Raw genomic sequence first — 14,591 nt, 5'->3', positions numbered from 1 at the left:
GTAATTTTTCAGCAGAGGCAGAATGGCCCAGCGCTTCAGGGACTGTGGTTCCTCACAGCATGAAAAACTGATGTGCTTTGGCCTGGGTTTGTGGGAGCTTATCTTTCCACTTTCTTTTGCTTATTCTCTTTGCATGCTCGACTAGGTTTGTGTCTTTCAAAGGAGGTTTGCGAGTCCTACTGAACCTCTCACAATGAGGACATATCACAGTTCCATCTTGTCTGATGTCGGCTTTAGTCTAGGTAATGTTTTATTAGTTGTGTCATATCTTTCAGCATGCAACCTTATATTTCTATGTATCATACTGGTTCTTTTATCTCTGCAGGCATCTCCATTGAAAAGCTTGACATTTTGGGCTGTTTCAGGTGTTTCCAGGCTGTTTGGATTGAAAAACATAGGAGGTAATTTTTTTTTTTTAACGGCCTGTCAGCCGGACTAACTAACCATCCCGATATGGCATTTTCAAATCCTGGACCCCCCTTGGTCTTACCACGAAATGAGTTTGACAAAGTTCGGGTTCAACTGGATTCCAGCGCCCGCGTACGTCCAAGGTGGGCACACAGAATGCGAGGCTGCTATATTGGGAGCAAAGGCAAAAGTAAGCAATGGAAATACATGGCAAAGGAAGGAGATCATATGTAAACTTCCCATTGAGCAAAGGGATGACCTTGCCAATGGCCTTGGCAGCACCAGTGGACGAAGGGATGACGTTGGGGCTGTTGACGGTCTCTGAGTCAAGGTGGTGGCATGGACGGTCGTCATCAGACCCTCAATGATATCAAAGTTGCTGTGAATGATCTTGGCAAGAGGGGCGAGGCAGTTGGTCATGCAGGACACATTCAAGATCTGTAGTTCCCTTGATTATTACGAAGAAGAAAATGGATGATAGATGTCTACGCACGACTTTGACGGCAGGGTCTTACTTGTCGAGGTTGACACCGACCACAAACATGGGTGCATCGGCCAATGGGGCAGAGATGATGACTTTCTTCGCGCCACCCTTCAAGTGGGCTGAAGCCCTATAATGTTGACGATCATTCAGGATGGCTTAGTAGAAAATGTTAAATGTTTACTTCTCCATAATAGTGAAGACACCCTAGACAGAAGACGGCAGTCAGCATCAAGTGTCTAAATCAGAAGAGGAAGGACGCACGGTGGCCTCAACGATATACTCAACACCAGCCGAGCTCCAGGTCACGCTCGCCAACAATGGTGACAGGCTTGCCGTTGACAATGAGCTTGCCGTCCTTGGCCTCGATGGTTCCCTTGAATCGTCCGTGCACGGAATCGTACTTGAACGGGAAGAGGGAGATGCAGGAGGATGCGTAGCGCCCCGGTGTTTTGGACCGATGTAGCCGCCAAACATTCCGCCAAACATACACCGCCAAACATTCCAATTCTGACATTTTTTGCGCAAGTCTCGGATAATTTCTTTCCGACTCCCGAATGCGCCTTTGTTTATTAGCGCCTCTGTATAGGGCGGGACGCGCCATTGGTAGAATTTCGATCGTGTTCAGTTCTCGCTAAGTATGTGATGGTGTTGAATTACTGCCCTGTTCCATTTAAGTGGAACTTGAATAAAATGTTCTCATCAATGGAAGCGTGAATAAATAAGGATACTGTGTGGTCAGCCCGTAGCTTTCGTCAGAACTTTTCGTGACCATCCAGGGTGCTTCTTCACATATGTTAGTCACGTTGTGCCTTACCTAATGGAGTAGCCGGACGTGACAAAACACCATACTATATGGGCCCAGCCGGACGGCTGGAATCTTATGATGTGCCTTTAGTGATGGTGCGGCCGCGATCCTTACAGGGACTCACTAGCATGCGCCGGCTGTCCTTTTCACCACCACCGTAGTGTCTCACCGGCGGTCCTGATGCATGGTATCGACCGGCGGGGAAATTTGCAGTGCACCCTGTCCTCTGGCAGCACAAGTTGCGGTGTACCATGTAAACATAGATGGTGATCATACATAGTGATAGGCCTGCAGTCATCAGTTAAATGTCATGAATGTGAGCCTTTACAACTGAAAAACATACTGAATGATTAATCACAATGAGAGTCCTACTGCAAGGTGATGAGATACTGTAATTTCTTTTGAAACACAAGCAGCCTTCATTAACTATTGTCTATAGCATGTCCCCCAGAAATACAGCTGAATACAACACACCAGCAGAACACCTTCCAATAAAAACACATTGCCTTTTCATAGGAGACATTTTTTAAATAGCTGTGTTGGAGGTCCAGATATATATATAATGAAGCTCTGTTGCAGCAGTGGAATTTTTTCAAAGAGGCTCCGCAAGAGCAATCTATTTTTTTCAAATGGCACTGCAGGCACAATGTATTATTTTTAAAAATGGCACCGCCGGAGCAATGTATTTTTTTAGATGACACCGCCGGAGCAATGTTTTTTTTTTATAAATGGCACCGCCGGAGCAATGTATTTTTTTTCAAAAATGGCACCGCCGGGGCAGTGTATTTTTCTTAACAATGGCACCGCCAGGGCAATGCAAATATTTTTAACAATGGCACCGCCGGGGCAATGTATTCTTGTTTAAATGGCACCACTGGAGCATAAATAGCACCGCATTTTTACAAATGGCACTGCCGGAGCAATATGTTATTTTTTAAAATGGCACCGCTGGAGCAATGTTTTTTTTTTTTTCAAAAATGGCACCGCTGGGGAAATGTATTATTTTTTAAAATAGCACCGCCGGGGCAATGTATTCTTGTTTAAAATGCCACCACTGGAGCATAAATAGCACCGCATTTTTACAAATGGCACCGCCGGAGCAATGTATTATTTTTTTAAATGGCACCGCCAGAGCAGTATATTTTTCTCAAATGGCACTGCTGGAGCAATGCAATTTTTTAAACAAGGCTCTGCCTTTGAAATTGCTCTGGCAGAGTAGTCCTTGCATATTTTTTGAAATACAAAAATCTTGTTTAGGGCAAAGAACACTAGAATTAAATAGACAGTTGATACATATGATTACTAGTAAATGGGCGGTACTGCTGAGGTTTTCTTGTTTTCTTCTGCATATGTTTTCTATGGGGGGACTAAGTGGTGGATTGCAGAGGGTAGATTGCAGGTGGTAGATTGCAGCTGCGGGGGATAGATTGCAGAGGGTATATTGTGGGGGATAGATTGCGGAGGGTATATTGCAGGGGATAGATTGCGGAGGGTAGATTGCAGCTGCAGAGAGTATATTGTGGGGAGGTAGATTGCAGAGGGTAGATTGCAGCTGTGGAGGGTATATTGCGGGGAGGTATATTGCAGAGGGTATATTGCGGCTGCGGAGGGTATATTGCGGGGGATAGGTTGCGGAGGGTAGATTGTGGCTGCGGTGGATAGACTACAGAGGGTAAACTCATCTGGATCCTTCATAGGGGTTTGGAAGCCAAGTATATAAACCTCTGTACATGCTCACAAGTGTGTTTTGAAGAGTCACTTATGTGAAATGTACCTTTTCACAGATTGTTTCAGCTACACAGAATGTAAAAATGACTGTCAACCCACATAAAAACCACCTCTGGAAAGCTGGAGAAAGCAGGATTTGAACAAGTTAGGCCCAACAATAGGTTTCTTAGGAAAAGAAGAAGTCTTGATGGTTTTCATTGTAAAATATACCTTTTCACAGATTGTTTCAGCTCTGCAGAACATAATAATGGCTGTTACCTCATGTAAAAGCCACCTCTGTAAAGCTGGAGAAGTCAGGATTTGAACAAGCTAGGCCCGACGATAAATTGTTTGGGGAAAAGAAAAGTCTTGATGGTTTCTATCATAAAAAGTACCATTTCACAGGTTGTTTCAGCCCTGCAACATGTAATAATGACTTTTGACTCATGTAAAAACCACCCTTGAAAAGCTTGAAAAAGCATAATTCTAATGAGCTAGGCCCGACGATAAGTTGTTCGAAAAAAAAAAAAGTCTTGATGATTTTCGTTGTAATGCCACAATGCAGTCAAGGTTTGATAGAGATTATCAACATAAAACCCTCTTTTCTGTGTTTGTCAACAAAAACAAAACATCTCTTGAAGATTTTAACATGGTAATTACCATGGCATTGAGGTCTATCAGCTGGCTGGTTTTCAGGTTACATGGATTGAAATTGGGTGAGTGCGTCGTTGTTCGTCGGGATGCAGGGTCTGTTTGCATGCAGCAGAGGGTCCGTGCACCAAGCGCATCACCTCAATTTGGAAATGTCTCAGGCACAAACTGAAACTTTGATGGTCCCTGCCCGGCAACAAGCAAGATAGCCGTACCATCCTCGTTGCCGCAACACCCTTTTCTGGTCCTGCATAATGCATACTTGGTTACCTCTGGCTATCAGAGCCAGAGCTCATATTAAGAGAAAGGGTGCACAGCTAAGTCTGAAGTAACATTAGATTGGTGGTGTCTTTGGGGCAATGTGTAGTGCTTAGCTTGGCAGGGTGTTCTATGCAGTGGCTAGTCCAGTGGAGTATCATAAAGAAATGACACCGCCGGCAGAGCACCATTTGCGGAGGGATTGTGTACTCAAATATATTTTCAGTATAAATGTGTCAAACATATTCTAACAGGCTATTATACATTTTCTTAAATGGAAGTGGAGGCAATGTGCAGTGGCTGGTCTGGTGGAGTATCATGAAAAAATGACACCACCAGCAGAGCAATATTTGCGGGGGGATTGTGTACTTAGATATTTTTTTGGTGTAAATGTGTCAAACACATCCTAACAGGCCATTATAAATTTTCAATATAAAAGCAGAGACAATGTGTGGTGGCTGGTCCGATGGTGTATCATAAAGAAAATGACACCGCCGGCGAAGCAATGTTTGCGGAGGTATTGTGTACTTAAATATGTTTTCAGTGTAAATGTGTCAAATATATTCTAACAGGCTATTATAAATTTTCAATATAAAAGCGGAGATGATTTGTGGTGCCTGGTCCGGCGGCGTATAATAAAAAAATGACACCGCCGGCAGGGCGATATTTGCGGACATATTGTGTACTTAAATATGTTTTCAGTGTAAACATGTCAAAAATATTCTAATAGGCTATTATAAATTTTCAATATAAAAGCGGAGGTGATTTGCGGTGCCTGGTCCGGCGGCGTATAATAAAAAAATGACACCGCCGGCAGGGCAATATTTGCGGAGGTATTGTGTACTTGAATATGTTTTCAACGTAAATGTGTCAAACTTCATTATAATTCTTTTTCTATTTTTGCGGAGTCAATGTGCAGTGGCTGGTCCGGCGGTGTATCATAAAAAAATGACACCACCAGCAAAGCAATGTTTGCGGACATATTGTGTACTTAAATATGTTCTCAGTATAAACATGTCAAAAGTATTCTAACAGGCTATTATAAATTTTCAATATAAAAGCGGAGGCAATTTGCGGTGGCTGGTCCGGCGGTGTATCATAAAAAAAATGACACCGCCGGCAGGGCAATATTTGCAGAAGTATTGTGTACTTAAATATGTTTGCAACGTAAATGTGTCAAACTTCATTATAATTTTTTTCTATGTTTGTGGAGTCAATGTGCAGTGGCTGGTCCGGCGGTGTATCATAAAAAAAATGACACCGCCGGCGAAGCAATGTTTGTGGAGGTATTGTGTACTTAAAATCTGTTTTCAGTGTAAACATGTCAAAAATATTCTAACAGGCTATTATAAATTTTCAATATAAAAGCAGAGGTGATTTGTGGTGGCTGGTCTGGTGGCGTATCATAAAAAATGACACCGCCGGTGGGGCAATATTTGCAGTGGTATTGTGTACTTAGATATGTTTTCAACGTAAATGTGTCAAACTTCATTATAATTCTTTTTCTATGTTTGCAGAGTCAATGTGTGGTGGCTGGTCCGGTGGTGTACCATAAAAAAATTATATAACTGGTGGAGCAATATTTGTGGAGTGATCGCCTTGCTGGTGTACTGAAATCCTTTTGCAGATTAAATGTGTGAAGCTTCTTCCAACAGATCATTCCAATATGCATAATTTCTGCAGAGGTAATGTGTGGTGCTTAGTCCAGTGGAGTGTTTCAGAAGCAATGTGCAGTGCTTAGTCTGGCAGAGTGATTCCACTCAAATTGTAGCAAACAGCATACATAGGTTGATAATATTCTGCATGATTGGTATAAGCCAGACTTCTAATTCTAAGTATTCAACTGGATGATCGCCGCCGGCATGTCACCAACACCCTGGCGGAGGGCAACCCCGCAGAGGGTTATGACATTCAAGGTACACCCAGCCGCTCCAGTGGTGTGGGACATTGTTGCTGATGGCCCACACATAGTTACTGGTGGATTGTTCAGGGTCCGGCCGCCCCTTTGACAATGGGGTCCGGTAATCAAACCGGCCGTCCGGCTAGACCCATACCATTTGATGGATTGTCAGGGCAGGGTGGCCCATTACTAATGAGCCAAGGTGACTAACCTAACTGGCTTCTTTTCGTAGTCCTTCTTGCCCCAAGTCCCATACCATGCGCAAACGTAAACCGTTCGTTCCAGGTAGCGCTCAGCCCCAGTCGTCGAAGAAACGCGTCGAAGTTCAATCGAGTTTGCAACCTGTTCTTGTGTCAAAAAGGACAGAAACTTGAACGCTTCCCAAGAACTCCAAGACAGAGGATATCGCCCTGACTCAGAATCTGAAAGAAAACACCCATAGAGCTTCTGAGAGCCACTAGGCGCAGACGTGGGCGACGATCCAGACTGAGTGAGGTCCCAGAAAAGCGTTGAAGGCGCGTCGTTCATTGTGGATTCTGTGAGATGTCGCCTAGGAACGTCGAGCCGAAACTTCGAAAATGTAGCCATTTTAGTGATTCTTGCCATTGGCGGTGTCCAGCATCTGCCGTGGTCAAGAAATCCCCAACACGAGTGGGTGGTATTTGCCAGGATCTGGCACGGCACTTCCGGATACGTCTTTCGAGTGATCGCGCCATGTAGCCAAACAGAAGCGCAAACGGCGGGAGGTATTCTTAGCACCTGCCTTTTATATTTAAAGTTCAAGGCGGAATCTCAAAACTGATCACGATCATGGATCGTGTATTCAGCAGTTTTGCTCGTCCTCTCATACTCGACACTGTGTCGAGGATGAGCCTTATCCCCTTTCGGGGAGTGTGCCGCTGTACGTATATCCTCGTTTGAAGCGAATGGGCGCTCTTACGCATTACGTTCTGTCATACTTATGCCCAGTAAATGACGGGACCGAGATGTCTATGATTGGTACAGCCTTAATTTGGCTTTGATGATAATACTTCCTTTGATTTGCTTGTCCTCCTTATCACTTCCATCATGCCTATAACATTCTACCCTAATGAAATACAGGCCCAACCTTTCGCTACGGGGGTAGGCCAACGTCGCTCAGGGCAAGAACTTCTCAAAGTCGCATGTCCAAACCAATACAAGAAATTTGACGAACTTTTGCAGACCTCCTTTACTGGACAGGAAGAAATCATAGCACAGACCAACGGCTTCGTTGAAACGCTTGTTTCAGCGTATAATCAACATCTTTGCTTGATCATTCGCCCCGATGATGTGTGGGCTGCTATCCTTGTCCAATTTAACTTCTTCGTGAACGCCAATAGCGATAAACTGCGTTCCCATTTCGTGGCCCATGAGGAGAAAAAGACCCTCGTCGTGGTTGCGGCAGGAAGTCGTTATACGGTGGACTTTGGTGAAATGTCGGTTGAAATGACTCAAAAGATACACGAAAACGTCGTGGATCCTAGCCTTCGCGACTGGATCCTTCCTACATTTTCCACAACGACCGCAAACGACACAGTCATTTTCGCTGTTCTCATGATGGCGACGATGAAGAAATACTTCAAATATGTGTTCCAGCTCCGTTGTGGGTTGCCGCAGGTGACACTTGAAGGGGAAAAGTCGGACTGGGAGGCTATTCTTGGAAGATTAGAAAAGCTAAAAGAGTACGGACTCGAGACGACTGCGTGGTATCACCTCCTTAAGCCGGTCATTTCCAAGTTCGTCAGCGCATTCGACGACCCAAATGGAAGGGATAACCTTGAATTTTGGACGCGCGTTTGCCATCGGGATGGAGGAGGAAGCGGTCCTACCTACCTCGGGGGCTGGGTCACAGCTTTTTGCGTGTTCGACGAGGACGGGAAGTGGATCGGGCCCCAACTAAATCATAACGTACGCTTTTCAAGATGGTGAACACGGATGTTAATCTTGACTTTTCCCCGTCCCTACCAGGCTTTGCCAAATGTCGACCCCGCATCCCTCTCCGCAGAAGACTTTTTCAAAATTTATACGAAGGAAACCCGTTTTCGCAATCAGCGCCAGGCCGCACTGGTGCTCGACGGGTCACCATACCACCTTGTCGACAGCCAAAAAATTCCGTCTGGATTTACGGAGGTGGATGTTCTCGTTGATGACAACGGCCAACTGTTCCCATCCATGATGACCGTCGGTCTGATTGGAATGCAGGTCTGTTCCAGCGGCGATCAAAAAAGGTCGGCTACTGGGGAGCGAGATACCGTCAAACCGATTGCGGGATGGTGGCTATTCGTCAAGATTTCTGATGAAAACGAGCGCGAGGAGGCGAAGAAAACAATGAAAGAGGTTGGTGAGGCGGAGAGGCGTTCTGGGAGGAATAGGAGGATCTAGGTTAATCGATAATTCCCTTTGAAGAATTCCTTCATAACAGAACTCGAGTCCAATGCCACCGGTATGTCTATGGCTTGAGATGCCATATGCCATGAATTGTACCGTCTCCTATGCGATGCTTTCAGTTCAGAAAAAGCCATCCGTATTAAGCAACTTACCAGCTCGGACGGGGTTTGTCAACTCGATTTGACGCGTATACGGGTGCTTCATTGGCGTCTTCCCAATCGGCGAGACCCCTGCTGATACCCTTTCGGTTGAAGGAGTCACCATCCCGCACTGGAAATTTTAAAGGGCAAGTGATCTTTTCAAGGCGGAGTAGCCTCATACATTTGGCCTGCAAGTTCCTTTCCCCACTTGACGTTCGCCTCTACTGGGTTGGACTCGTGACGTCTACGGGATGGCGCCATATGGGTGCTTTGGTGAGCTGAGGGCGCCGTCAAACAAGCAAGGACCGAAGCCTGAAAAAGAAGGCGAAATTCCTGAAATTGTGACGAGGACACGCGACCCTTCATGTACTCGAGGCTTTTTACGCTCCTCTGCGTCGGTCGGCAATTCTTCAAAGCCAAATTTTCTTTCAGGGTATTTGACTCGGATCGCGATGGCTCACATTTATTCCGCTCTACAATATCGAACATGTCAGGACTCTTATTTCATCAATGGGAGACCGTTCGTGCTTTGAGTAACGCAGAGACCCAGAAGTTAACTCTCGGCGCGCCTTCCTGGTGACTAGTTGACTCCGCATTTCCGAAAAAGTTTGCTGGATAGTTACATGAGCACTCCTGTAGTTGTGAAGAGTCAGCCCAAGCAATGATGAGAGTCCGTCGTCGCAGGAGATTTCATATTCGTGAAAATGTGAGATGGACGAGTGGAAGCAAAATTGAAGCGGCCCAAGATGACGCGTTGTTGTCGCATGTGTAGCTTTCACGCCTATGCCACCCAAACCCCCATTTGGAACTTCCGTGGGCTGCTACCACCACTACCACTTGGCCTGTCTGTGATACTGTGGCCCTCCGGCGTGGATAGGTGAATGAATACGACCAATATGTCAGTAAAATTCTATTGTTCTATCTGATTCTTACCATGTTACCAGTAGTAATGAACAAGGGTTCAGCTCATCGTCTGACCCGAGTCCCGCCACCGGACTCACGCCAACCGGGACAGTCAATGGCCACGAAATCGAGGAGGGAAACTTTGAAAACCAAACAAACAAGCCAAGCGGAACAAGATCCAAAGAACTATCCACAGGGTCAAAACCTTTCAACCACCTGCCAGAAGAACTAATCAACGAGATATTCCTCCACTGCGCCTCCTCGCCAATTGAGATCTGTGGCGACCCACCCTGCACTCCGTGGTCCCTCGCACAAGTAAGCCAGCGCTGGCGCACGATCGCGCTATCCGAACCCAACCTCTGGACATCCATAACTGTAGACCTAGACTGGCAACCCGCCGCCTGGCTGAACCAGCGCACAGACGCATTGCTCAACTTTTTTCGAGGGTGCCTTCACCGATCTCGTGACAGGCCCTTGCATCTACGTGTTAAGGCTTTCCAGCGTATTCACCCCCTTCTTTTCCCACTTACCGACCTCTGCTTGGCTGAAGCTCATCGATGGCAGACGGTGTCGCTTCATTTTTCTTTATCCCCGTTCATGGCCAAGCTTGAGAAGAGTCGGGGACGACTTTCCCTGCTAAAGGCTCTCAGCTTGACTCACGAGTACCGCCCTGCGTTCGCAATAACCGCTTTCGTAGCATCCCCCCAACTCACCCACCTCACCCTCTGCAAACTCCATCACCCAACCAGTTCGTTAAAGGTCCCCTGGAACCAAATAACGCACTTTGAATCCAACCTACTTCAGTACAGACAAGGAGAACTCGACCAAATCCTAACGAACATGCCTCTCCTCGAAGAGCTTAAAGTGGTTTGCGGGATATCACTATCATCAACGACGGATCACAACGCAACCGTCGAAATTATCTCCCTACCCAACATCCGCTCATTCCATGTCTCAGGACACGAAGAAGCCCTCAACCAGATCCTCAACCTACTCCACACACCCAGCCTCAAACACTTTGCTATAGAAACCATGGAAAACGGAACGCGCTTGTCGGATCTCGTCGTCTCGGCTTTTTTAGGCCTGCACCACAGATCACAGTTCACGCTCGACTCTCTATCCATCGACAAACTACCCGTACAGAGTACAGTCCGGATCCTCGACCTCGTCCCGAGCATCACGCACCTCTCCGTTCAGAGCCGAGGCGTCACAGAGCTCTTACCAACATACCTCACATTAAACCGTGAGGCACCCATCACCACTGCAAGGAGACCATACCACCAAGAATGGGGTTCACAGAGCAGGTTCTTCCTAGTGCCCAATTTACGAAATTTGGTCATGGAAGATCTATACACGTTCGCAGACTCCGCAACGCTCGCTTCGTCCGCAAACACGTTATTGAAGATGGTCAAGTCGCGATTAAACCCCGAAGGAGACTCGGAGGGTCGCTTGGAATCGGTCAGCATCGTGGCCCTTCTTGCCGTTGGGTTGTCCGATGCTGATATGTTGGCGTTTGATGTGTTGACGGAGTTTGGGGGGGCGCAGAGGGTCAAGATGGATGTGGATGTGAGGCGGAAGGGTGGTACCCTGCATAATTTGACGTCTCTGCGTAGCGCGAATTGATGTTTGTTTGGGGAAATGAAATGACGAGGGGGGGAAGCTTCTCCATGGCGATTATGTATCTCCAGAGAGGTGAAGGAGAACAGATAGCCATAAAATCATGGTGGCCACTGCACTCAACATTTGAAGGTTGTGGTGAGACTCACGGCTGCTGGGCGCACTACCTTGAGGATGGGTTTGCGGAGAGATTGCAAAAAAATTCTTCCAGCGAGGGAGTGGTGTTGGCGAACAACCTCTCACCGGCAGTGAGTGGCAAGCTCGATTCCGAGTTCCAAAGTGGCTCCGAAGTCTCAAAAATGCTGTCGAGACCTCAGTTAAGTTTCTTGAGGGCCGATGATGTTGTCTACTCAACGTGCCATGTCGAACCTGAGGCCTGAGGCCTGAATATTCAATATCAATGCCGATTCGGGTTAGTATGATGCAAGTACGATGACGCGTGTTTCTTCATCCACTTGATCACGTGAGATTACAGGTTACATCATTTTGAACTAACTGGGAAGCTTCGGAATCGGTCACCATGTATAAAAACGCCAACCCACTGGCCCTTACTTTAAGTATCACGATATGGCTACTACCCAGCGCCCTCAGCACGAACGCCCTTTCGGTGGCCCTAGCACACGAACCAATTTTTTTGACGATCCAAAAGTTTTTATCTTTCGTGGCTACTACGATTTAGTATGCCATGGCATCGAAGGATCAAGGCTTGTGAGTTCCACGTCCTGTTTACAGAGTATCACCGTTAACGTTTGTGACTGGAAGACATGGCATATGCTACCAAATATACCCATCGATGTTCTTAACGACGAGGGGGCCGCAGAGTTCATGGATGCCCTTCTCAAACAACACGAGGCAGAACAGCGCCTTCGTCGCTATTCAGCAGAGTTTCCGGATGCAGAACCGTCGAAAGTCATTCAGGAGGAGGTCATCAGGCTTATGCTAACCAGGGCTGAGATTGAAATCGAGGTTTTAAAGCGAGCATTGAACCAAAATGCTGTCGTGTTGTAACTGCCGATTACAAATAGATGTAGCAGTATGGATTCCAGAAAATGACGGAGTAGGGGTGGATTAGCAATTAAGGGAGTGGAGGAGGGGGTGATAATGCATTCTTCGCCTACCTACTTGGTCTTAAACCTTCCCCGCACCCTTACAAGCAGCCCCGTTCGGACTGGGCGCACTACCCCCACCCAACCCAAGCAGCTTGCCCATGCTCGCCCTCAGGGACTCATACACGGCCACATGAGGCGCAGGGTGGATCGAGTTGATGACGTGTTTATGTATGAGGCCCGTTGATGGCGAAAAAATGTACATTGATTCCCTACCCGCCTATATCAGAACTCGGTCATCAAAGATGTAAGAGAGACGTACACCATCCATTCCCCAGGCTTTCCACTGACCCTAGCGATCCCTGTAACGTTCTGCCGCACGAGAAGACTCTTCTCCCTACCCTTCTTCTTCGTCGTCCCTATCTCAGCTGACCCTCCTAGCGATTTCGTCGTCGGTGGTGAGGGCGCGTTCACAGCGACTTTTGTCAACGTGACCGAAAGGTCCGAGTATAGCGCGTTCATCGTATGTCGCACGAACCCCGAACAGGCGAGGTACAGCTGAAGGCCTGCGGAACAAACACATTAATTAGTATCATTCGAAAGAAAGCGGACAGGGCATTAGGATTGCCTTCTACATGGAGCACCTTGGGGAATGGAGCTGGGAGCGGGACGGGGGGTGTATAGGACGACTGAACGAATGGACTGTATATGGACTCTGCGTCGTCGTCGAAGGGGAGGTAATCGAGGGGATTGGCGCTGGCGATCGGGATGCTGGTGGATGGAGGTACCGGTGCGCCTGTTCTTTTGTCGATGGAGGTGATGAGTCCCGTGGCGAAGAAATCGGGCAACGTTTGTTGTAATACATAAATAGCGCGTCCTGTAGTCGTTGAGTATGATTGTAAAACTGCTCGAATTGAAAAACGGACCTGTGCGAAGTTCCCAGTCTTGGTCTGATATTTCGGAAGGGGTTTTTGGGTCCGAATCGATGGAATCTGGAGGTTTGCTGGAGCGTAAACCAAGATCTGAGAAGCCGGAACGGTCCCGCGAGGCGAGGTCGGCGTTGAAGTGGGGGGATGTTACTTGGTCATGTGTGAGAGATGATTGTGAGACCCGTCGCTGTGGTTGACGGCGAGCAAGAATGAATGCTTGATTCACAAGCTTGCGCGACGAGGAGGCACATGCATTGCGACTGAGCATGGCAGCCCAATTGGAAAAAGGATTCGGAAGACGTGTACGGCAACGAGGAGTATTGTTAGGTTTAGACCTAACAACCAAACAAAGACGAACCGACGACGAGAGCGATCAGTGGATCGATTGGCAGCGCCTCAAACCTCCTCCAAATACCCTTGAACAATTAAATGCTCAATATCTGCCCTCCTAACCATAAACCTCTGCCCCTTTTTAAAATCAATACTCCCCAGCTCTGTCTGAATAACACCACAATCCCTAACAACCCTCACAAGAGCATGAATATCCTTCGGCGGAATCGTAATACTCGCCGTAACATCCAACTCGTGCGTAAATTCGCTCCGGAACTCCATAATTGACGAGTTATACTGCCTTAAATAGTCCACCTCATGAGGCGACATCCTTCCCCTCAACTCCTGATTGGATAGGATGTGAGGGAGCGCTCCGCCCACGGACCAATACAGATCTCTCAGTCGATCGACGCGGTGCGCGTGGTAGGCTAGTAAGCATCGCTTGTTGCGATTAATTGCGGTTTGGATGATGAGCAACGCAGGAGGCGGTGAGCCACCCTCGAATGGGATGGCGTCGATGGCTTTTTCGAGGTCGCGCTGCTCGCGGATGAGAGATCGGACGAGGGTGTCGTTGTATTTCAGAAAAGTGTCCGTCTGCGTTGATCGACGCGATTCGAGGAGGAGTTGGGTGCCAAGCTCGCCATATTGTCGCGCGTCGTTCATGTGTGAGATCAAAAGCAGATCAAAAGCGAAGAGTCACACGTGATCGACGCGTCGGTTATCTTTTGTTCCGCAATCCGCTTCAAGTCCTTCCGTATTACGATCCGCGTACTCATCGTCGGATTAATCTTACTCCAGTCCGATATGAAACGGAACCTATTCATTCAAGGCGTCATTGACATTTGGATGGGAGATGGTCCACTCCATGAACTCCAGTAATCAAAATACCCACATGCTTCAAACACGAGGTTTGATCATATCGAATTCAAGAAGAAAAATTCCGTCCCTACTCATCACTCTTTTGCATTTATTTACTCACCGGAATCCGGGACCCTTTTTCCCAA

General features: G+C 47.2%; 5 protein-coding genes across 5 annotated transcripts; 2 read left to right on the top strand and 3 right to left on the bottom strand.

The window, feature by feature from the left end:
• Positions 1 to 6,144: 6,144 nt before the first annotated feature.
• On the bottom strand, positions 6,145 to 6,801 carry LACBIDRAFT_329015 (uncharacterized protein; the record flags this gene model as incomplete). The annotated part of the gene is made up of 2 exons (XM_001883027.1): positions 6,145 to 6,355; positions 6,425 to 6,801. 2 exons carry the CDS (start codon positions 6,799 to 6,801, stop codon positions 6,145 to 6,147), a joined length of 588 nt encoding a protein of 195 aa, XP_001883062.1.
• Positions 6,802 to 7,281: 480 nt separating this feature from the next.
• On the top strand, positions 7,282 to 11,288 carry LACBIDRAFT_329014 (uncharacterized protein; the record flags this gene model as incomplete). Its single annotated transcript, XM_001883147.1, has 6 exons — positions 7,282 to 8,142; positions 8,203 to 8,571; positions 8,657 to 8,677; positions 8,958 to 9,035; positions 9,257 to 9,282; positions 9,710 to 11,288. The coding sequence occupies 6 exons, from the start codon at positions 7,282 to 7,284 to the stop codon at positions 11,286 to 11,288; spliced, it is 2,934 nt and encodes a 977-aa protein (XP_001883182.1).
• Positions 11,289 to 11,849: 561 nt separating this feature from the next.
• Positions 11,850 to 12,290, top strand: LACBIDRAFT_329013 (uncharacterized protein; the record flags this gene model as incomplete). The annotated part of the gene is made up of 2 exons (XM_001883146.1): positions 11,850 to 11,990; positions 12,015 to 12,290. 2 exons carry the CDS (start codon positions 11,850 to 11,852, stop codon positions 12,288 to 12,290), a joined length of 417 nt encoding a protein of 138 aa, XP_001883181.1.
• Positions 12,291 to 12,410: 120 nt separating this feature from the next.
• On the bottom strand, positions 12,411 to 13,525 carry LACBIDRAFT_300437 (uncharacterized protein; the record flags this gene model as incomplete). The annotated part of the gene is made up of 4 exons (XM_001883026.1): positions 12,411 to 12,600; positions 12,651 to 12,894; positions 12,957 to 13,205; positions 13,255 to 13,525. The coding sequence occupies 4 exons, from the start codon at positions 13,523 to 13,525 to the stop codon at positions 12,411 to 12,413; spliced, it is 954 nt and encodes a 317-aa protein (XP_001883061.1).
• Positions 13,526 to 13,653: 128 nt separating this feature from the next.
• LACBIDRAFT_236600 (uncharacterized protein) lies at positions 13,654 to 14,250 on the bottom strand (the record flags this gene model as incomplete). The annotated part of the gene is made up of 1 exon (XM_001883025.1): positions 13,654 to 14,250. One exon carries the CDS (start codon positions 14,248 to 14,250, stop codon positions 13,654 to 13,656), a length of 597 nt encoding a protein of 198 aa, XP_001883060.1.
• Between the last annotated feature and the right edge of the window lie 341 nt (positions 14,251 to 14,591).

This window comes from Laccaria bicolor, genomic scaffold, assembly GCF_000143565.1.
Source record: "Laccaria bicolor S238N-H82 LACBIscaffold_19 genomic scaffold, whole genome shotgun sequence".
In the NCBI taxonomy this organism is placed as follows: domain Eukaryota; kingdom Fungi; phylum Basidiomycota; class Agaricomycetes; order Agaricales; family Hydnangiaceae; genus Laccaria; species Laccaria bicolor.
The sequence above is the reverse complement of the archived record's forward strand: the minus strand, read 5'-3'. Positions and strand labels throughout refer to the sequence as shown.